The sequence below is a fragment of the Podarcis liolepis genome (assembly GCF_965112155.1).
Source record: "Podarcis liolepis genome assembly, chromosome: 11".
Taxonomy (NCBI): Eukaryota; Metazoa; Chordata; class Lepidosauria; order Squamata; family Lacertidae; genus Podarcis; species Podarcis liolepis.
In genome coordinates, this window is record NC_139565.1 from 52249920 (window position 1) to 52276086 (window position 26167).

The 26167-nt window shown below is 40.0% G+C and overlaps 1 protein-coding gene across 31 annotated transcripts in view; it reads left to right on the top strand.

The window, feature by feature from the left end:
- TCF4 (transcription factor 4) overlaps nt 1-26167 on the top strand; it is a 339431-nt gene that overhangs the window by 144587 nt on the left and 168677 nt on the right. For all 31 annotated transcript variants that reach the window (XR_014517238.1, XR_014517239.1, XR_014517240.1 and 28 more), the window contains one exon: nt 21651-21715. Coding sequence is in view for 28 of the 31 variants with exons in the window: in XM_083465957.1 (XP_083322083.1) it covers nt 21651-21715 (65 nt within the window). In the remaining 3 variants the exon portion in view is untranslated. The remainder of the gene's footprint in view (nt 1-21650; nt 21716-26167) is intronic.

Genomic DNA, 26167 nt, shown 5'->3' on the forward strand with positions numbered 1-26167 from the left:
AGATAACAATGTTAACATTATGCGAGTTCAAGGCTGACAATTACTGTGCTTAGAAGCTCCTTGGATAAGGTGTTATTTTACCATATGGGCATATTAATTAGCAATAAAAAAAATGTTGATCTGTATACAGTACTTAGGTTTACAAAGCACAAAGTCCTGCCTCATTATACTGGTGTGAGTTTGTAGAACTGTATCTCCTTCCCTTTCTTTTCTTTATTCCCTTTCCCTCCAGCCCCCAAACTGCCTTCTGTGTGTGCATACTTGCATTGATATATGCATGGCTTTCTTCAATGCAGCGGTAGCCATAGACTGTAGACAGTTTATTGCCACAGCTAAGGAAGTATTATTGTATTACTGTAATCTTGTTAATTAAAAATGTTTTTAAAAGCAGAACCGTGCCCCCCCCCCCCGGTGTATGCATGGAACCTGCCAAATGCAGAATTTGGCTTCCTTGAAGTTTCAGTATTATTTAAAAGGTGCCATGCTTGTGGCTCAAAACATTGGTTTAGAAATGTGTGGGGGTGTCCCTGATGGTTCAGTAACTAATTTGGCATATTTTCGACAGGACATTCATTGTTGTTGGGGATGTAGTGGCAGCATCACTGTAGCCTCCTTAACACACCCATCTCCTCCTCTTTCTTCTAGGCCTTGTTGTCCTCCTCATATTTATTCATAATTAAATTGCTCCTTTCTATCCCCCCCCCCCCGTTGTTCAATAATATTTTGGAGAGAGAGAGAGAGAAATGTCATATGGAAAATGTGCAGTGATAGCACATTTATAAAAAAATAAAAAATACTACTAGCGCTGGCAAATTTAGTCTATGGATTTGGGTTTTGTGTATAAGGTCAGTAGTGCAAAAGACCCCATTTAAAAGTGCGTTCAGTTGCTATGCTTTGAATCTGCTTCTCTCATTTATTATCCCAGTTCTACTGTGGAAAACTCCTGAGCAAAGCTAGACTTTAACTAGCTGACACAAGGCATTTGGTTGGGTTGAGTGTTCTATAACACAGTAGCCAGTCCTTGGAGAGATGCAGTCAGCAAGGCAGCGCCAAATTTTTGCCAACTAAAATTTTTCATGGAGGGGGAGGGGTAGTTTTACCACACTTCTTTACTTGCTTTTTCCATTCCCTGCATCTCTTCACACCTCCTTCTTTCTCTGCTTTGCAGCTTCATTGCCTTTAAAAACCAAACCAAACATGAATTCATCCCTGAGATGGTCCACCTAGACTACAAGAGATCACATTGGCTGTTAGAATTAGCCCTGTGATGAGATAATGATGCCAGATCAGAACGAGGTTAGGAAGGTTTGTCCTAATTCTAAACAGGCTTCCTGACAATGCCATGCAGTTAATCAGAGCTCCGTACATTGTGATGTCACAAATACAATCAAGAGTGAGGACAGTTCTTCCCACCCTTTCTACATGGATTGACACCGTAACATAATTTTCTTATTTTGCATCCATTTGAGTAGGGTGCCATTCATTTTCTTTTATCTGCCTTCGAAAAAACTGTTTAAAATTCTGGATCCCACCATGCTGCTAATGTCCATTGTGCACAAAGGATTGTCATTCAGCGTGAGACTGAGCAAGACTTAAAGCTCCATTGGATCGCACCTATTCTGCTGAAATGCAACCACTGCTGGGTCTAATGAAATGGAAAGTAGCAGCATCCGCAGATGTACCTTCCACTAGAATGCTGCTGTGGATGTGTTGGTGCAAACCACACTGTGCTTCGCTCACCGCTGTACAAATCTGTAGGATGAGGAGGAAGAGGATACATTCTTTATGGATATAGATGAATGTCAAAGATGCAATTAAACGAACATCATCCTCTTGGCTACTGGAGTTTTAACTGTAACTGAACATCTGTAAATTGTATTTGCATGCTCTGTACCTGCCTTGACTTGTAAGCTTTTAAAGGCAGGAATATATTTAGAGCACCGTAATTCTTTTTGTGGCTTGAACCAATAGGCACCAAGAAGCAGGAGCAGTGCATTCTGGGGGGTCTGTTAAGATAGAAACTGTGTGCAATGTAAACCTAAAAGGCACGGCTGCTTATTTGTGACGTGACAAATTTGCAGTTCTAAAGTAACCAGATTTTAACACTACCTACATTTGGTTTTGAAACCTGAAATTTCCTTTAGTTAACTTTCACATAGATGAGAAAACTAAAAACTTGTACTTAAAATTCAGTGTAAAATTCCAAATGTCTTAATTAATGAAGGCTTAGAGATGGCTGGCAATGCTGTCTTTAGGCATGTAACACTAATGCTCAAATTGTGACATGCCCACCCCTAATAACTGTTTTAGAACCCCCCCTTTTTTTGAAGTAGTTGTCAGTAGTTAAAAGAGTCACCCCAGCGATATGTAAATGGCAATTGTAGTGACAGGGCTAATAAAGGCATAAGAATACAAATAACAAGAAGTAGGATTTTTTACAATCAGAAACACAAATATCTTCAAATAATTATATTGTAATGAACTTAATTTCCCTCCAGTGGTAAAGAAATAAACAAAATATTTTTGCATTAAATATTTTGATAGTTGAACTTTTATGGATGCATGAAATAAGGGTCCTTTAAAAGAATTATTTACCACTCATTTGCACTCATTGCTCTAGGTTATATGTGGATAGAGTAACGTGTGAATCTGTGCACTTATTTATATGTGCGTGTATAATTACAAATCACTAATACAGTGGTACCTCGGGTTACAAACACCTCGGGTTACAAATACTTCGGATTACAGACTCCCCTAACCCGGAAGTAGTACCTCGGGGTTAAGAACTTTACCTCAGGATGAGAACAGAAATCGCATGATGGTGGCAGTAGGAGATCCCATTTAGCTAAAGTGGTACCTCAGGTTAAGAACGGTTTCAGGTTAAGAATGGACCTCCAGAACGAATTAATTATGTAACCGAAGGTACCACTGTAGCTCAAATGTAGGAAGCATACTGGGTGATGGCCTCGATGCTGAGGGAATTTATTTAACATCAGAACAAGAATAGAGGCAATTTTGGGTGATTCTGTCTCTCATCTGCAGCCTCCTCCCTGCACCCCTTCCCCAAAATCTGCTCTGAAGGGTAGAGAGGTTTCAGGGGGAAGGAGCAATTTTTGAAAATTGCCTCCCTCTCCAATCTGCTGACAGGTGCCATTTCCTTCCAAGTGATGTTCAAATCATTGGATCCCAATCCCTATCTTGTTCACATTTAGCCACCAGAACGGTTCTCCACTGGACAAGGTAGCTAAGTAAAACCCATGGCTAGCGCAGCGCAGCATGTTAACTATGTAGCCCTCCACCCCACTGGGCTTCTGTTGAGAGAGCAAATATCCGAAGGCCACACTGGCCCATTCTTCTTTTGCAGCTGGCAACAGTAAACCCACATTTGTCGTTGTGGAGGTGCCTCATTTGTTCATGCCCATATGCTCTGGGTCTTCAGCACTCCCAGTTTGTACTTCAGCATAAAACTGGATATGTGGGGACCACTACCTGTTTGGAAAGGCACAATGTGGGTGGAGATTTTCATATTTATGTAACACTTTCCTCTACTTTTTTGTAGTCCTTAACTCGTTGAATCTGCTCATCGCCCAGCAGCACTTTAAGGTATTTAACAAGAGACAATGATAATTGTTTTCTAGAATCAACAGCAGCAGCTCAGATTAACCCTAGCTCTCTCTCTCTCTTTTATCTCATGTGGGACAGAATGCCTCTTTTAAGATAATTTAATTTTTTATTATTATTGAAGTATTTATATCCCCATTTTTCTGGGCAACAGCTTTAACGAAGCAGCTTAGAAAATGAACCACTGTAGCAAAAACTAACATTAAATGCAGTGTAATGTACGGTTGTTGAAATTATTAATTTTTTAAAAAGAAACTATGAAATGTAAATAAAATAATTGAAATAAGATAGCAAAATTTAGAGAGGAAGGATAAATCACACAATAACCATTTTAAACCAGACTTGGAGTCACCAGTTTTTGAGGGTCGGTGGATGCGTTTGGAATTTGGGGAAACTGTCATGGGTGCCAGTCACAAAATGACTGTTGTAGCGGTTTTTCAAAAGCACAAAATAGCTGCTGTGGAACATGTAGGAAAGGATGGGCTGGGGCGAACAGTTTCTCATGCATTGTGGATTTTTGAGGGGATATTTACCCAGACCTTTCAGGGGCACCATAGGAGGTAGTGGTGGGCAAACTGGCACCCACAGGCACTGCACTGGTGACTCCTGCTCCGGACTGACAGCAGCAGTTGAAAGCAGACTGAAATAAAAATATCTGTGAGGTCTTTTAAAATGTTGAGAAAGGAGGAATCCAGATGTACATTCCATAAGATGGAGTTCCACAACGGCAGGGTCACTGCTGTTTCTTGCTTTCTCCATTCTGATGCTGCTGTAACATGAGTGCAGTGCAACACATGTGCATTATTTAAAAAAGAAACTTTGCAAAATTAATCAATTCATCAACTAAAAATTTATCCAGTTGAGAGTCCCATATGCTTGCACGTTTGAGTCTTGAATAAAATGGCTGGTATTCAGTTGTAAGTTAACCTGTTGAAATGAATGGACCAAACCTAATCATGTTCATTATTTTCAGTAGGTTTACTCCTGAGTAAAGCTCAGTGGACTACTACCTGGCATTTCACATACTGAAACTATGATCCATCCAATTGAGTGCAGGAACTGAAGTGCTGGTTCTGAGCACTTAATGGGTTCCATTACTGAAGCTAAATATGTGACAACCTGATGTTTGTCAGAGTGAGAGACCACTGGGAATCCCATGTAACTGTGCTCCAAAAGGGCCTACTCTAAGTATGAGTAACATTGGTTGTCACCCCATGACTGTCTTAACCAAGGCAAATAAAACTTTTCTTGATACTTACCGGTACTGATGTCATGGAATGTTCTCAAATACTTTTGATAAAGAGAGAGAAAGTTAGAGGGTGTCACAAGCCAGCTTCTTTGGAGGAAGTTAACATTTCTTAGTATACAATCCCACTGAATCCAATTGAATTTACTTCTGAGTAGACATGGCAGGGGCGGGGGGCGGGTATCCTCCCACAGAGAACTTAAGGACAGTAGTCCAGAGAATTGGAGTTGGAGCAATGACTCATTTTCATATTATTATCCTGCCTAACTGGACCAATCTAAATCCGAAATGTGGCTAGATTCCTCCTTCCTTGTGTTTTAACGTCTGTGCCATGTATAGACATAACATTAAGTAATATAAAGGTCCTAGTGTTTCTAGCAGATTTAGGAATAGAAGCTGTGTGAGTGGAGATCACTATTTTAAATTGCAATAGCTTTAAGATGAAAGAAACAACATTTTGGTGAGCAGTTGGCAAGCAAAACCTATAGTGAGGTCTAATTAGGGCTACTGCTAAATTTATATGGCCCCCACAATTAAAAAAATATTTTAAAAATAAAGCAAATCAAAGTATAGACTATAGTCAAACTCCTTAATTGTGATGCATTTGCTGAGTTTCCCTCTTCCATCGTCAGCCCTGCTCTCATGCCATATGGTCTACCATGGAACATTTAACTTGTCAGATATAATGGATTGTCCTGGAAGCAGATTTTTGCTTTGAGCACTCGACTCCTTTCTTGCATTTCACTCTCAGCTCCAGGCTGCAGGATGAAGGATTGTGGTGGAGCTGCAAAGAAGAAACACACAGTTGATTCCCCTTAAGAGAGTGACCTATATGCCACAAATTTTTACCCGCGAACAGAGGCATTATCCTTGTCACTGACCCTAGCAGGCTGCATGTCAGAACCATTTAAATTTGTCTGGACTTAACAGATTGTGCAAATGTTTCAGAAATCAAGTGCTTAGGAATAATAAAAGCTTGTCATTTCAACTTATGCAGCAATGTTGCAGCTCGCATTGGCCAAGCAATGAGTATTATTTATTGTGACCTACGTGTAACCTAAACTGCCTGCTTTGTAGATCTTGGGTACCATCCACCGATCCCTGCTGTCGTGCAACTTCCATTTATTTCAATGGCGCTTGCATGGTCTCCCATTCAAGCTCCCATGACTATAATTGGAAGCTGTGCTTATTCACCTAATAAACTTAGCACATGTCCCCCAAGATCACTGAACGTATGTGAGTGTGTGTGTGTGTGTGTGTGTGTGTGTGAGAGAGAGAGAGAGAGAGAGATTTTACTACTCTGTTTATATTTACTATATATTTATATTCAGCATATCTTTACAACCAACAAATCTACATCAGATTTAAAAAGTTTGGAAGCACAAGTAGAGGAATGCTTAGGGTAACCACAGAGTTCCATCTTGCAAAATGTAGAGTTTATTTGTTGGGTCTAAATAGACAAATAGAGGAGTGGGATATTTTCCAACTACCACTGTAGCTGCCTGCAATACCTTGGTTTTGCAGTAATGGCAATACTCAGTTCCTATTTTAGTACTACAGTGGTGCCCCGCAAGACGAATGCCTCGCAAGACGGAAAACCCGCTAGACGAAAGGGTTTTCCGTTTTTGAGCTGCTTCACAAGACGATTTTCCCTATGGGCTTGCTTTGCAAGACGAAAACGTCTTGCGAGTGTTCTGATTTTTCCCCGCTCCCCCCCTTTTTCTAAACCGCTAATAGCCTTTTAGCCACTAATCCGCTAAGCCTTTAATAACCGCTAAGCCTTTAATAGCCGCTAAACCGCTAATAGCGCTAAGCCGCTAATAGGGTTGCTTCGCAAGACGAAAAAACCGCTAGACGAAGAGACTCGCGGAACGGATTAATTTCGTCTTGCGAGGCACCACTGTATTTCTTACAAGTGTTAGTGATAGACACTAACTTTTTTTTTTGCTTTTAATTCTTTTCCTTTGAGCTGCTGAATTCAATAAAAGGTGTACAATCAAAAACTTTAGAATTTTCTGCTGCTTTGGCTCCAAAATCCATTATTGTGTAGAAGGGGGGAAGATTTAGAAAGTGCTAAAAAGTTATTCTCTTTTCAAAGTCGCAGTTGATGGCTGCTTAAAAATAACATGTGCCGCTTGATTTTCTGAAAGTATCAGTTTGTAAGAGCAACCATAAATTTGTTCCAAATAGTGATGGTTTTTTCCCCCTACAGCGCACCTGACATTATGTTGATTATTGGATGAAGTGGCAAATTTCCCTGTATTTTCAGAACAATTTTCATACCTGTGGCAAGAGAGGAAAAAGCAGGTCTCAAGTGTAACTATCATATTAGGTTATGGATGCCCTCTGCTGGATAATGCTAATTTGATCCGTCTGGATGGATTTCTTAAACTTTTCATTGGTCTTTCACTTGGGAAATTCCTAATATTACCTTATTCCCTTGTTTGCCAATTATGTTATCCAGTGCTTTCCCCCCTGTGGGTATGCAGGGGGTACGCACACCCCTAAACATTTTGTGAATCTAAGTTTGGCCTGATTGAGGGGCAGTATTTTAATATGAGTAAGAAAATTAGAGTACCCCTAAATATTTTTTTTAGAAAAAAGCACTGATGTTATCTGAATTATTGGTTTCTTATATTATCATTAGTAGATGTCCATTTGCCAACAAGGTTAAAGTATAAATTGCTGAATTATTTTTAGTATTTTCTTACAAAAGCTAACCACACAGCACTGTGAAACTCTCATTATTTGGATACCCTAATACGATCACAATTCCTTTAATGGATATAGTTTGATTTCAGGGTGCTGTGAATAGTACAAAGTGCTGAAATAGATGAAGCACAGCTAGCATATATGAGGATTTAGACATGTTCCAAACTTAGTGTATTTTCCTAGTGATAGCTTGTCACTGTGAGCACTTAAAAAATTACCATTAAGGCAGCTCTGAAGGAGGAGAGGTAAAGTTAGCTGGGATTGGTAAAGTAATATATATTGCACTAAAATGAACCGTGTAGGCAAAATAAAAGCAAGACATAGCATTCTGTATTTGCTTTTCAGATATGGATGTAAAGTATCAAGGTCAATCATTGTATTGCATCTTTTTAAAATACTTTATGCAAGACTATGTACAGTATCAGACCATTACGATTTCTGTAGGTAAAGGTAAAGAACTGCTGGACGATTAAGTCCAGTCAAAGGCAACTATGGGGTGTGGTGCTCATCTCACTTCAAGCCAAGGGAGCCGGCATTTGTCCACAGACAGCTTTCCGGGTCATGTGGCCAGTATCACTAAACTGCTTCTGGCGCAACGGAACACTGTGACAGAAGCCAGAGCGCATGGAAATGCCATTTACCTTCCTGCCACAGTGGTACCTATTTATCTACTTGCACTGGTGTGCTTTCAAACTGCTAGGTTGGCAGGACCTGGGACAGAGCAATGGGAGCTCACCACCGTCATGCGGATTTGAACCGCCAAGCTTCCGATCAGCAAGCCAACAATTTCTGTACACTGACGGCAAACAAGTCCTCAGTTGTACATTGAGAGTATAACTCTCAAATGCAAGAGCAAGATGCATTTCTGCTTGGAGCTCGCAGCCATTGACAACAAGAGAAGAAAGAAAGATTCAGTGCCTTCTTTGATTGTGACCTTCTGCTTGTTGGCCTAGTTGGTAGATCTGTTTCTGTCCTCTTGACTAGGCCACAAAGGATTGGGACTGGGAAAAAGTACAGAGCAATATAATTTTGTTTCCATCCTATTCATGCAGCTGCAAATCTGTTGGATCCAAGATTTAAAGGCAGAAATGAAAGTGTCTATATTACTGTTTCTGAATTTGACAGGGTTATAAAGCAAGCAGCCCACTTAGGGCTTGGTGCTTGAAAGGTACTCTCAAATGTTTCAGAATACAGAGCATCTTCAGCTATTTGATCAAATGAGTACAGTCTGGGATTCTGCCAAGCATATCCCTCCTGCAACATGGTGGCAAGGCCTCCTCTTCCTCCTCTTACCTACTTCAGATAGCTCCATCTTCTGCAGCACGTGAAGCTGGTCTGTCTTTGGAAATACTCACACCAAATCAGGAAATAAACCGACATGTAAAAGCTCAGGAGCTAGTTTTAATCTGGGCAAGCCTTCGGTTTTTAGAAATCCATGTTAAATATGATGACAATGTAAAGAAACGGAAATTGATTGTGATAGCTTAGAAAAAGAGTCTGATTACATTTCATGTGGCGTTCATTGATGCTTTCCTCCTCTCCTCTCTCTCTTTGTTTGCTTGACACCTGTGGAGAAAACCCTAAAAATGTGTGTCTCCCCTCCCCGTCCCCCTGTCTTCAAAATTTCTGAAAATTTTACATCTTTATCACCATCCCATACTATTTGTGTTTCTAAAACAGGGGTTAGCAAACTTTTTCAGCAGGGGGCCGGTCCACTGTCCCTCAGACCTTGTGCGGGGCCAGACTATATTTTGAAAAAATAAATAAATAAACAAATTCCTATGTCCCACAAATAACCCACAGGTGCATTTTAAATAAAAGCACACATTCTACTCATGTAAAAACACTCCGATTCCCGGATCGTCTGTGGGCCGGATTTAGAAGGCGATTGGGCCGGATCAGGCCCCCGGGCCTTAGTTTGCCTACCCATGCTCTAAAGCATATTCCACTGAAATGGTTATAATGCATTTAGTGCCAATAATGCATTTTTGAAGTGCTTTCTGCCTACCTGTGTACACAGAGAGTTCTTTCTCAGGTCACCTCTTATTGAGGCAGACAGTGACAAAGTTTCCTGGTGCTTTAGGTTTTGTTTTTTACCCACGAATCACCAGAGCAAGGATAGGTGGTAATATTTTTTGCCTTTCCTCTGATCTGGTTTTATGAGGACACACACAGCAAATAGAGTTTGGCCATGTGATTGGAGGGAGATGGGTGCTTCTGGCCCTCAGACTTGTGGGTGAAAGTAAAGGGGGGATTAAAAATGTCAACTGGCAGCACTGAGAATAGTGGGTCACGATGGCAGCAAGCGCGCAGGTAAGTGAGGCAAATTTTACATCTTGCTTAAAATTAACTGAAATAATTTTATAAACCTCCATCCTGCCTCCTTTTACCAGGCCATCCTTATACTTCCATTATGATAGGACCAGAGATGCACCAGCAGAATGACAGATACACACACAGGGTTGGACTAAATGACTCTTCCAACTCTTTCAAGATTCTGGGATTTGCCCCTCTCAGTGTGCATCCTTTAGTCTTATATACAATACATCCCATTTACCATGTTGTCCTTTCGTTCATTATATGGACAGATAAAGCTGACTTAAACTGCAAATTCACCCCATACACTTAAAGTGAATCCAGTGCACATTTAAATCACATGACATTCCCCAAAGAATCCTGGGTACTATAGTTTTCCCCATCACAAACCCTTAACAAAGTACACTTCCCATCATTCTTTGGAGGAAGCCATGTGCTTTAAATCAGTGCAGTGTGTGCGTTAAATGTGTGGTGTGGATCTGGAAGCAGACTGCTGGTCCACCGGACCCACTATTTTCTATTCTGACTGGTAGCAGCGCTCCAAGCCCTCAGGCAGCAGCATAATGGTGTGAAAATTTGAGATTACAAAACCTGGTTTACTTTTAGGACAAAAGACAGCCCTCTGGGCAGAATGGGAATTGCTCTTCATAATGATCCAAACAGTAGATTTATCCTAGCCTAAAGATAAGGTTTAAAAATAGATATTCTGAGCCATTTGCTGACCCACATGGTTTGTTTTACCAAACAAAAAAACTGGATCAAAGAAGCAGTAGTGATCTAAAGTATATGTGCATGGACTTCATGATGGTTAAGAATCCCAAGAATTGTCTGCTGGATCAGACCAGTAATTCTTCTAATCCAGCAATTGCCTTCCGACAGGGGTCAGCCAGATTCCTCTAGGAAACCCACAAGCAGGTTATGAAGACCACCATCTTCACTAGTTACTTTATCTGCAACATCTTCAGAGGTATACTGGCTCTGTATTTGGCTTCACTGTCATGGCTACCAGTCCATCGATGTCTACCTGCCATGAATCTCCATAACCTTTTAAAAAACCATCTAAGCTAGTGGCTTTCAATGCTTATTGTCTTCCTTCAATTCTGTTCCTTTCATGACTTCAGAAATCTGTAACTCAGTTGTTTTAAGATAGCTGTGCTTCCTTGTTTACCGAAAAGCCAAAGTTCCCAGATACTTAATCAAGCACCAACAATATTGAGTAATGGCCTCTTGGCCTGCTGGCCCCTAACCAATGATGGGTTACTTTGCTTTTAATCCAGACGTTCCAGAGGCTTGAAAGAGCAGGTGAAACCAAAGACTGGAACTGAGGGAAGTCGGGGGTGGGTGGGGTAGGGGGATGGGTTTTGTGGGGGGAGGGGGAGGAAAAATGGGGAGGGACTAAGGATATGTTTTTGGAAAATATGTTTTGTTATAACTTTGAATAAAAAAAATAAAAAAGAAAAAAGAAAAAGAAAAGAAAGAGCAGGTGCTTATTTCTGCATTTGAACTAGGCTTAAAAATACTGAGATAAAAGTAAGCTTCTTGTAATAGGTAGGTTTCTTGGACCACTGTTCAACCATAACAAAAATGAGATCAACGGTCCATGAAAGCCTTATGGGCAATGGGGCTACTCCAGGTTCTCCTGGATTTGCTTCTTACCCCTGAAATAAAGCCCTCGCCCCCTTTCCGCTGCCTAATTGACATGCTACTGGATTAGTCACTTCCAGGGACACTGTCAGATATAAGAGACCATGGAAGTTTAGGCTCATGCGTGATATTTTGAGACTTGGTGGGCTTGGGGTGTGAAATAAAGGATGGTGCTTAAATTGATCTCAGTATTCCTGCTTTAAATAGTGTACTCGGGACATAGATATAGATTTTTAAAAATCCTAGATTTATTTGATGACTAAGGTGAGAGCCTAAACCCACTGTGAATGGGTATTTTTTGCCTAAACGGCATATTTTATTTTATTTTCACTTTTACTGGGGCTAGTGGGCAGCCTGCATCTCATTAGGCTGTTAGGCTGCCAATGCCGCAGTGGGGTCTTTTGCATATGTCCTTAGGGGGTTGTTTGGGTGTGCAATTGTTGAGAAGGTAACGTGTGTTTATGGGTGTAAGTTTGGGTGAATGAATGTTGGTATAGGATGAGATACAAGTATGTTAGTAGACACAGAATGAGTGTGTTGAGTAAATTGAATCATATTTTTGGATTTGATGTATTTTCTTTTTGTAAAGGACTTTGCAGTCTTTTCTTGTGGAATCTGTATATACATACTTCAAACAAACACATACAGTAGTGCCCCGCAAGACGAATGCCTCGCAAGACGGAAAACCCGCTAGACGAAAGGGTTTTCCGTTTTTGAGCTGCTTCGCAAGACGATTTTCCCTATGGGCTTGCCTTGCAAGACGAAAACGTCTTGCGAGTGTTCTGAATGACGGTTGGGCAGTGTTCTCGAAGCTACCAACATGAGTCTGTGGAAGATAGGAGTGGAAGATAGGAGTGCCTGGCATGCTCTGGTCCATGGGGTTACGAAGTGTCGGACATGACTAAACAACAACAAATTTTCCTGACTATTCACCCCCCCCCCCGGCTTTCAAATCCTGAGATTTAGATGACTGGTGAAAATACATTTGTTACTTGTACATTCACAGACCTGAAGCATTTCAGGTATAAAATAAACTGAACTGTAGTGGATAATCAGGAACTCTCTGCTCCCAGACATTGGGACTGAGGTATAGAGTGCTACATGAGTGAAATCCTCTTGTTTATTGAGTTTATTTTGCCCAGAAAAAGCAGACAAATTTAGAGATGAATCATGGTGGTAAAATATTTTTTAACCCAAGAAATAGACTTCCTTTCAAGGCTACCAAATAGTAACATATTTGTTTTGTTAAGCCTTAATTGAAGGACCATATTATATTTGTATTGTTTTCAGTTCCTGCATCTATTGAACACATCACTATTTCAAGTCCAGGATATTCAGAAGTATTTACTTACCATTTTCTTTTTTAAAATGGTAGTATTGTTCAAGCACAATTTAAGGCTGTGACTCCCTAGTGTTCTTTGTGACACAAACAATATATGTATGCTCTGTAAGCGTTGAGGTTGTGGATCCATTAGGAAACCTGATTTGTCAATGCTGGACAAATATTTTTTGGTACTAACTTTAAAAAAAGGCATGAAAAATACTATACATTGCATTATGTAGTCCTTATGCATTAGTATCAGATATTAAGATTATAAACCGGCTAAGAGAGGGGGGTGTTTTTAGGTGGGGGTGTCTTACTGTTATCATTGTATTAGATGTGGGGAAATAGTGTCCAGGAAGTAATTATTATTTTTTTGTAAAAATTCTGTGCCACATTTCAGAGCACAAAGTTTTTCCAAGGTGGCTTATATTCATATTAAATCATTTTTAAGTAACACTGATTTGCTCAGACTTTCATTGACCCAAAAGACTGGATCCTGTTTTACATGTTTGAGTCTTCTGAATTTCTGCTCCATATGCTTTTGTGTGTTTTTATACCGCTGTTTTGCTGGTTTTAAGTTGTGTTTCAGTTTCAACGTTTGTTTTTAGACTGTAGACCACTTGGGGATTTTAAAATATTAAGCAGTTCATAAAAGTTTTTAAATAAATATTATCTAATACATTAAGACTGAAACAACAGCATAAAACTCAGAAAGCAAGTTAATAGTATCACTTTTTTTGTAAATAAATAAATCAGACATTGAACGGTAGCAATTTAAAGTCCATCTTACCATTTTGTTCAAAGGCAGAATAGATTAAAGACTTTTAAGAAAAGAAAACAGGGAAGAAGCCCCCCCCCCCAAAGGCTCTCATGACAGAGATTTTCACAGATAAGGGGCCACAATGTAAAAGGTCCTGTCTCTTGTCCACACCATTAGTAAGTGCGGCAAGGTCTGCTGTTGCAGATGATATATGTGATTAAACTGATTAAAGACATTGCTAGCCATTGCTACTGCCACAGATAGGTGAGTCAAGGAGAACACCCCATCCCGAGATTTAAACTTGAGCCTAAAGAGAGGTCAACTCCATCCAGTACCAGTGCGGCAAGGTGTGCGATCGGCAGTGGCTGTGGCAAGCAATTGGCAGTGGTGGGTAGGCGGGTGAGCGATTGGCGGAAGTGACCTCCCCCCCCCAAAAAAAGCTAAACAACTTAATTTCTTAATTTGGGGTTAAAAAAAATAGGGGTTGTCTTATACATGGGGCGTGTTATACACAGCAAAATACAGTATATTTGCTTTTATTTCTCCACTATCAGAACTCTACTGGTTGAGTCTTCAGCTGGGCTTCTTCTGTGTGACTAAAGTTGCCCTTTTTCATTTCTTCAATTTCTTTCTCCTTCCTTCCTTCCTTCCTTCCTTCCTTCCTTCCTTCCTTCCTTCCTTAAATGTTCATTAAAATGTGAAACAGCACTTCCCACTTGCAAACTAGCAACTTTGCTAATGTTGCAGTATCAATTTGATCTTAAAACAGCAGCGATGGCAGCACAATGACTATCGATTATGCAGGAATAAACCACAACTGGGTAGACTGTTGAGAAGCAATAATTTGGATTAACCAGCTACCAAAATAATGAGCAAGTACTGTGTTACATGCACTTAGGTCAACAGTGTTCTGTTTTGGGTTTAACTTCAGGATTTCTCCAAGTACTATCTGTTTTGACGGCTGTTTTGTGTGCATGCTAAAATACCCAAGTGGAAACTGGGGCAAAAGCATCTCGGGGGATAAGTCTCCAATCAATGGCATGTTCTTGGACAGTTTTCACTTATTCCACACATGCCAATTTTGCAATGCCTCTGTTTAAACCTGGATGCCCTCCAGATGCTGAACTACAGTGCCCATCGTCCCTGACTGTTGGCCATGTTGGCTGGGGTTCATAGGACTTGGAGTTGAGCGACATCTGGAGGGCCACACAATAGCCACCCCTTCTTTAAACGAATAGGGTCAACACAGGAATTGGCACAGTCCTGCGCGTGGTGTGAGGTGCATTGAATCAGCTTGACACCTGAAAAACTGCCCACCTGGAAGCATCCTTCTGTTAATTGCAGCTTTAAGGCTTTCATTTCCTTTGTCTTATGGTGGCTCTGTAAAACTGTACTATCTTCTGTTGTAATAGCACGTTGCACTGGCACTGCAATGTCTCTTTAGAAACAATCAATCTTTATTGCATGTCAGTGTATATACTGAAGTCTTTCACTTTGTGAAAACACCAGCATTCTTCAGTGTGTGTCCCCCCCAATATCTCTGAAGCACCTGCAGTTCTTGTAGCGCCTCTAAAGTTATTCTAATATCCTGTTGACTTGGGATGCTTAATACAATTGTTCAATTCAGATGTCACAAAACCTAATCTCTAAACCAGGCATAGGCAAACTCGGCCCTCCAGATGTTTTGGGATTACAACTCCTATCATCCCTAGCTAACAGGACCAGTGGCTAGGGATGATGGGAATTGTAGTCTCAAAACATCTGGAGGGCTGAGTTTGCCTATGCCTGCTCTAAACAATGGATTGGAGATCATGAGTGCACCATAGATTTGAGAGCTTCTTGCGTGCTGTTCCCATCATCCAGTTTGTATTTAATATGAACCATAATTCACTCTGATGCCTGAATTGGGTAAACTATGGTTAGAGGCAACCAAATCCCACTTCAGATCATGGTTTTCAGACAAGTCCTGGTTACTGCTAATAGCGGTGGTTCCTCAGCAGGGTAGTGGAGGCACAGAGAATCTCCCAGTGGTGTTGTGGGGATGTTGTGGAGTGAAGCAGGAAGGATGGAGGAGTTCTAGGCTGCAGGTGGCTGGCCTGCTTGTGTCCCAGTGAGCTCAACACTGCATCTCACTGCCTCCACCTCCTATGTGAGCCACCACTGGCTAACAGAGTGTGCTGAATGAGATGTAATGATGAGCTTTGGTTAGAACAAACAAGGAAACAGAGTAGGGAATCTCCATGCAAGAGCAGAGAGGCACCATGTGAATCTGCTGCAGATTCCTATTTCTTAAAACCATGGTTTGGAAATCAGACTTTGGTGATGTCTGAATCAAGCCAGCGTTGGACTGAAATTAAGTTCTGTATCAAACAATTCCTGTGGCTCTCTGCAGTGCTGGATTTCTTTTGACAGCCAGCTGCATTTGGTATCAGTAAAATACCAAGCTTTGGGCAACTTCTCTATTATTGCTGTGTGGTCCAAAAGGACAGTTAGCCTCCCTTGAGATGTGAGCAATACCTACCACACTACATGCTGGTGAATAAGTTTTTAGAGTTGAACATTTAATAATCCTCTCTGGAGGGTCCTTTAGAGCAGTTCTGGGAGGTTTCTGCAATTGCGGGGGTGGGCACTAAGAGCCTGCTCATGCAATATTGTGCTGACTGATTGATGTGGGAAAAAACCCAAAGTGCAATATGTACTAAAGAGTGGGGGGGGGGAGTATGTACCTTTTTTGTCTATATGATGTGCGATAGAAAAAAGTAAGGAAATAATTCAGCTAAGCGGTTTTTTAAAGGCACTTGGGCCATCATGTAGCCAGCTGCATATCTACACACTTATTTTAATTGGAACCCTGTAATTGGTAGTTGCTTTTTAAAATGGGATTGCCAGCCAGGACAAGATTGTCTCACTTTCCAAGCATGAGCCGCCCATGTACACCACCATAGCTACTATGAGAGACGCTGAAGTTAAGCAAAAAAGAAAAAAGTAAAGGGGGAAAAACATCCCCCACTTCTCTGTTCTACTTCGATGGATTTTCATTTTTCAGTTCCTAGTGATTTTTATTTATAGTGGAACTCAGTGGGAAAAGGCAATGTCTTGCAGTAAAAATAAGGGCTTGGGCCCAGACAGAAGCAGGCCCCCAGCTGAGAAGTTCGCAATCCAAGCACATCAGAAGTTTGTTGACCATCATGGTTTCATCTAAAGCCAAACTGTAGCTGAAAACTCTACATCTGGGATCATTTGCAATTGTATCTGGATTCTGCAGCTTGAGCCCAAGTCTCTGAGAATTTTAAGATGCAAGATCAACATGAACACTGAAGCAAAATCCCTCACAACAATAGCTGCTCCTCCAGTTCCCTCAGCAGACAGAAAGGAGTTGCCCTGTGCCTCATTATTTTCCATGGCAGAGTAAAAACAAGGTGCCCTATCTTTCAGAGCAAAAGAAAAATGTTATGTGTGAGAGTTGGATGACTTGCATTTATTCTTTGCAAGTTGCTTAAATTTTCTACTTAATTCGATTAATTTTTCAAAGCACACCATGGAGAGGCAACTGGCTTCTTCATTGACTGATTGGAAATCCTATACTGCTTCTCTTTTTCTCTGACTCTCTTGCTCTTTATTACAGTACATCTCAAATGCTTGCAAATGCATAGTAAGCAGTCAATTGAGTTCATTTTAGAGAGGCTTCTTTTTTATTTTTCGGGTGTTTATTGGGTGCACGGGTGTGGATTATGCCTTGGAGAAGAGCCTTGGCAGTTCAAAGCCTGCTTCTCTTTATATGTATTTTGACTGGAGTGTATTTATTTATTTTAAAAGGCATTAGTATTATTGATAATATATTTCCTACCCTGAAGACCACTACTTGCAAAATATATGTGTTATTGCTGCGAGTCAGCCTCTCGTTCGAAACCCTGGTTTTGATTATCATGCTACCATCATGTAAAAATAGATCTTTTGTGTTAGCAATTGACATGGTATTGGTCTTCTTTGGTCAAAGGGAAGGGTAAAAAAACAAATTAATCAGATATTTGACAAGATTTGTTATTGGCTGAAATTTCAATACTCTACCCTCCCCAGTTCATACAAAAATATATATATTAACGAGTACATTATATATATATTTTTATTTTAAAAAGATGGACAGCAGTACTCCGTGCAGTAAAAGACTTGAGCGATTAATGCTACCCTTATGCCTCTTTTGAGTAGTTGTAGCCATGGGGCTTGGCACTTCCACCATTGTCTTCGTGCCAAAAAATATCCGCAGCGACTGCCGCATTCTAGTACAGGAGGGTTGAGTCGAAAATTCCGCAGTGAATGCGTCGAGTTTCTACATTGCTGTAGACTCTTTCTTTTTAAAACAGATCCCCCCCAATCCATTTAAAAATAAACAATCATTTGTACCACCCCAGTTAAGAAATAGACATCCTGGATTGCTAGGTTTCAGCAGCACCTGAGAATGTTGCAATATTGTAAAGTAAGCATAGAAATTCTGGTTGATCTTTCTTTAAAAAAACAAAAAACCATGCACACAAATAGTTACTTAAAGAGCCTACTCTAGCATATTATCAACACTCTTTCAAATTTTATTATCTGAAACAAATGTGCAAGTGAATTTTAAGCAGAAAATCAACATAAAAGAGTGCAGCTAATTTTAAATGGACAGGTTTTTTTTTTTTTTACAAATGATTTTTTCCCCTTCCACAAAACGAAATGTCATTTACAAAAAAAGTCTGCTCGTTCCATAATGACAATTGATAGTGAATATATACAAACACAGAAACACACAGATACCCAAGCACACACTCATCTCCAAAGGGTTTCTTGTAAATTTTGATTATTTTGTTCTTAACTGGGAGGAATCTGGTTGGATTTGAGAGCAAAAATAAAGATGCAATGAAAGTTAAAGGCTTACACTATTAGAATGAAATGTGTTCACTCATGATCTCCAAAGCTATCTATTTGGTGGTAAAAGTGGATGCTACAGATGAAATCTTTACAAGGAGCATAATCCTAAAAAAAAAGTCAATCTCCTGCTGGTTGCTATGTCTCTTTGGTACCTCACAGACTTCGACAGAGTCCTGGACGAGTGCCCATTGATGTCATGGAAACACTCAAATTACTGAGAATGATTCATGTCTGTGCTGTTCTCTTATCCTCCCCCACACAAATAGAAGTAGATTTTTAACCCTGACAACTTGTAATTTGCAGTGCGTTTATTTTTGTATCTGGATAAATATTTTTTAACAACTGAAATTAAAACAAGGCAGCCTGTGACTGATCTGATAGTAAGGAGGCGGACAGGTATTCACATGCAGCAAATAGAAATGTTTGCTGGGCTCTTTGTACAATAAGGTTGCGATTGTTGGCTTTATTCCTCTGCCCCTCACCCCAACGTTAAATTTTATTGCTTCAGTTCACCTAGTAGATTCACCTAGTAATGAAGTTCTCCTTACAGGTGCAATGCTGAGTAAAAGCTACACTGCACCTATTCCTTTCAAAGACCCCTGTCCACCTTGCTCCCTGTTTTGTGTCTTGTTAACTCAGCATTTGAATTGGTCATGGCTACTGCTATATTACTACTATCCTTTGTATTAATTGCACATGGTACTGACTTAAGTCATAAACTCAGTTTAAGAAATATTGCTTTCTTGGTCTGTAGACAAATTCATTCTGTAGTGTTGGTTCTGTTTTCTGCCAAGGCAGAACAGGATTCAAGAACAGGTTACAAGATCTTACTTTTTCTGGCCGTATAATGAGTTCAGTCTATGGAGATATTCTGCTGTAAATGCTCCATTGAAAGTGGCAGACTAAATGGGAGCACAGTTGCGTGTTCATGTAACTCCTATTCCTTTCCAATACGAGAGCCCCCCCCCCGCGAGTGTGCCCTGTATTTCTAAACAGAGTAACTGAATACAAATAATTTCATATGAGCATGTTAACATCTGCAGATGCCATTTTAAGAGCTTGTAGAATAAGCACAACCACAATTTGTCAATGTGACTTTATTTTATACCATAAAGTCACATAACTTAGGCACTGTTTTTATTGAAGCCTAGCTATATTCAGCAAATATTAAATAGTGCCTTACATGTATTTAATTAAGTGAAGACTAGATTTTTCGACATGCATTCAACACTGTCTCTGGGAAATGAAGTAGCAGATTCTTAATGTACTTTATTCAATATTTTAAGTGCAAAAAAGTAAGCATCTTCTTTTTCATTGCTTATGATTCTGTGAAATTCAGAATGCATATTACATTATCGAATAAAATTCTTTAAACCACAGGCACTTGTGCAAAGGACATGTCTTCGATAGTGATAGTAATTAAATGATTCATTTGCAGGGGTAATGTACTGTACTACGTATAGTCAGTTATTGCGATTTATTATATGCTTGATTGGGAAAACAACCTGAACTCTGCATTACATTAGATCTGTACACCCAAGTGTCATTATTGTTGACCACCCGTTGGTAAATCGTACATGAATCAAATGTAGTTGATATCCGATCACATTGTGTTATATGTGGTTCTTGCTGTACTAAGCCATTTAATCTTATCTCTGGTGATCTTGTATGATCCCCATAATTGCAGATATGCCCTTGCCCACTTTATCTTAATCTGTAACTTCCTCGCTATAGTAGTCTTAATCACTTGGGTGGTTTTCATGCCATCTCTTTGATATCAGCACCCATATTGTTCTTTGTTTCCCTCGTGGAACAGGGCTATTAGGGTTTCATGTTTTTCACCAGTCAAATCCCCCCCTACCCCCCCCTAGGTTTTTTAATGTTCACCTTTACATTTGGAAAGTCTTTTCTTAACTGAAGTAGCAAGAACTATTTTCTAAAGGAAAAGTAGAACTATGTTCTAAAGGAAATCAAAGGAGCATATAAGGGAATCAAATTAGGTACTTAGAGCTGGCACAGAAACCCAGCACTCTGTTCAAATCCTTTGCAGTTCTGAGGCAGCTGAAACGCTGGTAGGAAGCGACATTTTTTGATCCAAATTTTTCTTTCCTGAGTGTAACTGCTGAGCTCAGGTCATTCGCTAGGGAATTACACCGAGAAAGAGTGAGAAGAATCAGACTTCTGAAAGGTTTCTTTGCTAAATTCACCATCTGGAGAGCTTCTGATTGATTACCTCTGACCTCACTGGTGACTGCAGTGTAATCAGTGAGAATTATTATGGTCAGGTCATGACACGGTAACCTTCCTGCTGTGTACGTAAAAATAAATTTACTCAGGTTTTAGGGATGGGGTGAAAAGGAAGAGGAAAGGAGAGTTGTTTGCTTCTTGAGAGAGGTTGCTGATCCTGTTTCAGGGCTTTAGGAAACATGAGTGACATTTGGAATGAGAACAGGGCATTTATTTTCTTTTTTTCATCATACCAAATCTTGAAGGTGACTTACAACACAGTCCCCCAAGAACTTCTTTTTCACTAGTCCTGTGGAAATGAATGGCAGTTGCGCAGGAACAGTGTGTCAGTAGGCCTATCTAGTTATGTCGTTATGAAGGGCACCAGAGGCCAAACTAGATAAGACTATGAGCAGTCCATGATGGACTGCCCTTATTTATTTATTTTTGCTTTTTAGTTTAAAGCAACCATGAAGCTTCCTTCCAAATTGTATCTTTGCTATAGCCTTGTAAAGCTAACTCTCGCCCACACCACCAGTCTATGCCCCGCCCCAACCTGCTGGGTGTCCCATACAATGGAATGTGAAGTAGCCCCCAGACTGAACTCTGTGATGAAGCCTTTTAATGAGTGGGAACTCTTCCCCATGTAATAAGTTTGGGCTTCAAGTTTGAGCAAATGGAGTATTTTCTATGGAGGGTGGATTGTAGCTCTGAAATGAAAACGCATAATATGCAGTGATTTTGTTCTATTCCAGGATTATAGAAGTTGAACCTGACAGTGCAACCCAATAAATAGTCTGCTATATAGATAAAATAATTATGCAGTATATTACTTATAGAAATGCATATGTCAGCTAACACTACTTTCTCTGTTGTTTTTTTTTTTAAAAAAACAGGTAAATCAGAAAGGGGCTCCTATTCATCATATGGGCGAGACTCGAACCTACAGGGTTGCCACCAGGTAAGAGCCAGCCATGATACGGGAAAATGTACAGTCTTACGATTTATCCCAAACATGATTTTTGTGGATTATGCAGTCTCAGTCTTGAGGACGCCAGATGGTTTGCAAAGGGGTCTTTAACAAAATTTAATTTGTGTTTGAAATTGTAGATGTTAAGACATTTTTCTAGTTCCTTCTGATTATTGTCTGTGGATTTCAATTAGTAACTTGTTCAATATCCTGGTATCATGTTGGTAGAGTATTGATCAACCTCCTTCCGTACCGTTTTCAACATGACAATTCCTGACTAATGGCACAACTTAAGGAATTGTAAAGGGAGAGCACCCACGGAGGATGTGTAAGACCCTTGCTTTGGATGGCTATTGCAATAAATTACAGTTTTCATAGAGTCTGTATGATGTTGTGTGAAAACAGGGTTGTATTGAAGGATAAAAATGTCTGAGAAAATATGATTTGTTGTCCCTTTTTGTTTCTGAATTGTTTTTGGCTGGAAGTCAAGGCCAGCAGGCTAACAGCAAAACCGTCTCAAGGGAAGCATGCGTGAGCTAGAAAAATAAGAGTAGTTTAATTAAATAATAAAATGCCAATGTAATACAAAGGTATAGCATGTGTGTGTTTGTGCCTCTGAACACTCCACATTTGCATACTTCTGACTCTCCAGAGAGCGCCTTAGTCTAAAATTGCTTTCAATAGCCAAACGTTTAAGCTCCTTTCAAGCCAAGTGATAAAAAAAGATGCTGCAATATAATTTTACCATTCATTTTTCTCTCTTCGACCCTTTTCTTTTCTTTCTTTCTTTCTTTCTTTCTTTCTTTCTTTCTTTCTTTCTTTCTTTCTTTCTTTCTTTCTTTCTTCGTGGAGCAGTAGTTGCTCAATTTTGAAAACTGCAGAGAGGGATTAATACCCTCTTTTTAATATCCAAACTTTACAGAGTTTTAACTCAGCTAGCCAAAAGAAGTATGCTATTTCTCTTGTTGAAGGGAGTATGTGTTCCCTCACCCTTTTTATCCTTTTAATATGGTCAAGTCCCTTAGTGATATGGGGGGAACAATGTGGGATTTTGAGGCTGCGGGTTGCTACTCTGTTTAATTAAGCATAGAAAAATATAAACAATTCAAGTAATTAAATAGGATCTTGCCTTGGAAAGTACACACACTTAGTATTAGTGTATCCTTAGCGCTGGCATTCCATTGCCTTCTTGCATCTGTTAGCTTTTTCAAGTTTGGACTTTCCAGCCTTCTCAGATAAGCCATCAGTTCTGTCCAGATCTGTAGCCAGAGATTTGTGGAAATGAGACATGAGAGTGGCTGGGGCAAGAACTTAAGGGCTGCATGTGTTATCAAGTGCAATTCACCCCACTTTTTTTCCTGGGAGGAATTCCACAGAAAAGTAAATTTACAGCCATTCCAGGGCAACGGAAACATCTTTGGAATGCAGCTGCAAGTGCTAGGAGCAGATAGCTTAGGCAATGAACAGCTTAGTGCTGTGTCTCTAGTGTAAAGCTTTCAATTCCTGTGGAAGGCCTGTTCCTGTGTATCTGGTTTCTGAGGGTCAAGGCAGAGGTTGTTCTAAGTGAGAGAGGAGGAGGTTGACCACATGCTTCCTTTTTTGCAGGTGGTGGTGGAACAAACTGCAATTTTCAGAGGGGCCCTCTTTGTTGGCTGGGGAAGTAGTCTTATGTGATTTTGGACAGCTTTGTGTGTGTTTCTGTAGCTAATAATAATTTATACTGGTTCCTTATTATAAGCAACAAGATTTCCCTGCCGACTTTAGTTAGAGCAAAGTCCCCTTAAGCTGTGAAATTGTCATTCAAGCTGCCCGAGACTTTAGATACTTCGTGGAAAAAGAAAATAGCTTTTCCTTTTGTTTCAAGCAAAAAAAGTAGAAAGAAAGCTGCGCTGGGTGCATTTTTCACATTCAACCTCCTGACTATTCCTATAAGAGCCCTTCGATTCATTTCAAGGCTCTGGCGAATACTTTACTTATTTAAAATTATTCCATGCTCATTATAGGTTAGAGTTTGCTGTAGTGCCACCATCAGTACCGTCACTGATCCTGCATGTTTATTTAGCTGTGTTACAGTTTCTTTGTGTCCAGATACATGATGCTGTTGCAAATCTGTCTAACAATAAATGTCTGTGCGTAATGCTCAGCAAAAGTAAGTCATCCTGTGAATGAAAGACACCTACCTATAGAAAGTAGGTTTGTCTCAAATTTGCTGCCTTGTTCCCTTATTGTTGCCTTGTGAGTTTGAATAAAGCATTGTTTTTTCTCCCCATTTTACCCTCCCCCCTCTGTCTCTGCCATCTCCTTTAATCACCCCATAGCTCTTTGCTCCCCCCTGCAATGGAAATAGGAAATTATCATTTCCCAATGTTCATCCATCTCTGCTCACCAATCCTGTTATATTTGCTCCCCCTCCATTATAATAACCTTTTAGCTGACCACTGAAAGTCCTGTCATTTCTCGCAGACCAATACACAACTTCTTCTCTTGTAATAAATAAATAAATGCTCAGCTGACTTAATTCTGTCTTCATCTTAAGAAATTGCTCTATAAATCAGTGGAAACCGATGATGTCCATATCTAACAGCCATGCTATTCATAACTTTTCCATGATGGCACTGTTTCTTAACGTTCTTGTGTACAGTTGTGTAAAGTCCAGTTGCAGGCAACCCTAATCCTTGAAACAGATGCTTGGGTGCACCTACTTAGTTCTGATTGTCCTCAAAATAAGGAAGTGGCTGGACATTTTTTGACAATGCCGATTTACATTTGAAAGGAACACAGATTCAAACATTCCTGGAAAAAGGCCAGGGGAGGTGGATGAAGAACAATAATCCAAGAATAGTGATTACCTGCTATGAAACACAGAAAACAAGCTCTTAGCCAAGTAAAATAGCAAGGTCAAGCTCGGTCAACGGTCATGGAGGTAAATGACTGATCCCAACAAAGAAGATGGGCAGAAAAAAACACATAGGAATTGAAAGTTCAAGGTTTGGATGTTATCATACGAAGCACTAAATAACTTGGGATCAGGGTTTCTGAGGGATCACCTTATCCCCTAAATCCCAGCCCCAGTGATAATGATCATCTGGGGGGCTTTTGGGGTTCCACATAAGCTGGAGACTTGCCCCATGACTGTTAAGACTCGAGCCTTTTGCATAGTGTCCCTTGCATTTTGGAATCAGCTTCCCCTTGAAATTAGATAGGCATCAGCGATCTGTACTTTTTGTCGTACGCTGGACACTTTTTTTGTTTCTACATACCTTCCCAGAAAGACAAGCCTTTTCGCTGATAAGAATTCATTGGAGTTTTGTAAAAATAAAATAAAATAAAATGAATTTACATTATTGTATTGGTTGCAATATTCAACTTTTTTTTGGTTGGTTTTTTTTTTGTATTTACTGCTAGCTGAATATTGTAAGAAGCTTCTTGAAGGCTTTTTTATTTTTACGTTTTGCTTTGAAAAGCAGAGTATAAGTTCATAAATAAATAAAGTTCTTTTGGTCATGCTTGAAAGTGGTTAGCTCAGGGTGACTAGGGCCAGATCCAAGTGCTGATGTATTTTTAGCGGGTTGCAAAAGGCCTATCAAATTTTACTCAAAATGTGGTTATGCAGTTCTACACATTAATAAAGTGATGTTTATTTTTGAACTATAAGAAGCAAGAGATGTTGCATACTTTAAGAACATAAGATGAGTCCTGCTGGACCAGGCGAAAGGAATCTTGGTTACATCTGTATTTGTTTTATTTATTATTATACACCCCATGTTTGAGACACTTCCTCTACAAAGTAGCTTATAATCACCAATAAAAACAAAGTCCACGTGATATTAAAATATAAACATGCAGAATATACAGTCAACTGCCTGCCACAGGACCACAGGCAGGGCATGAAGCCATTATCCCATTTTTCGTCCCTCAAGTGCTCCACTCCTGAAATGGGGGTTCCATTTCGCTACTGTGACTGATGCTCCATCTGTCCTCCACGAATGTATAATCCCCTCTCAAAGGTATTCATGCCATCCACCATCACATGATAGCAAATTCCCTAACTCTCTCTTTATTTAGACCTTTATGCCCAGGGAGGATGTTACTTGGTCGTTCACCACAACTGAAAAGGCCCTTTCTTGGGGCACCATCCACCAAACCTCTGAAGGTGGGGCTGCCTAGAGAAGGACCTCAGAAGATGACCTCAATATGCGGGCAAGTTCTTGTGAACTATATATGGCCTTAATGGTTAGCACTGGAGCTTTGAATTATGCTTAGAAAATATTCAGTACTCAAAATATTTACTGTTAGCCAATAAATAGTTTTTATCATCAATCTTCTGGAGGAAAGGTACTAATGTTGTAACCCTAAAGCCACGTACCTCCATGTGTAGGAGTCTGTCATAAATTATTTAATATTTTTGAACCATTCATTGACAACCTGTCTGCCAGGTGAAAT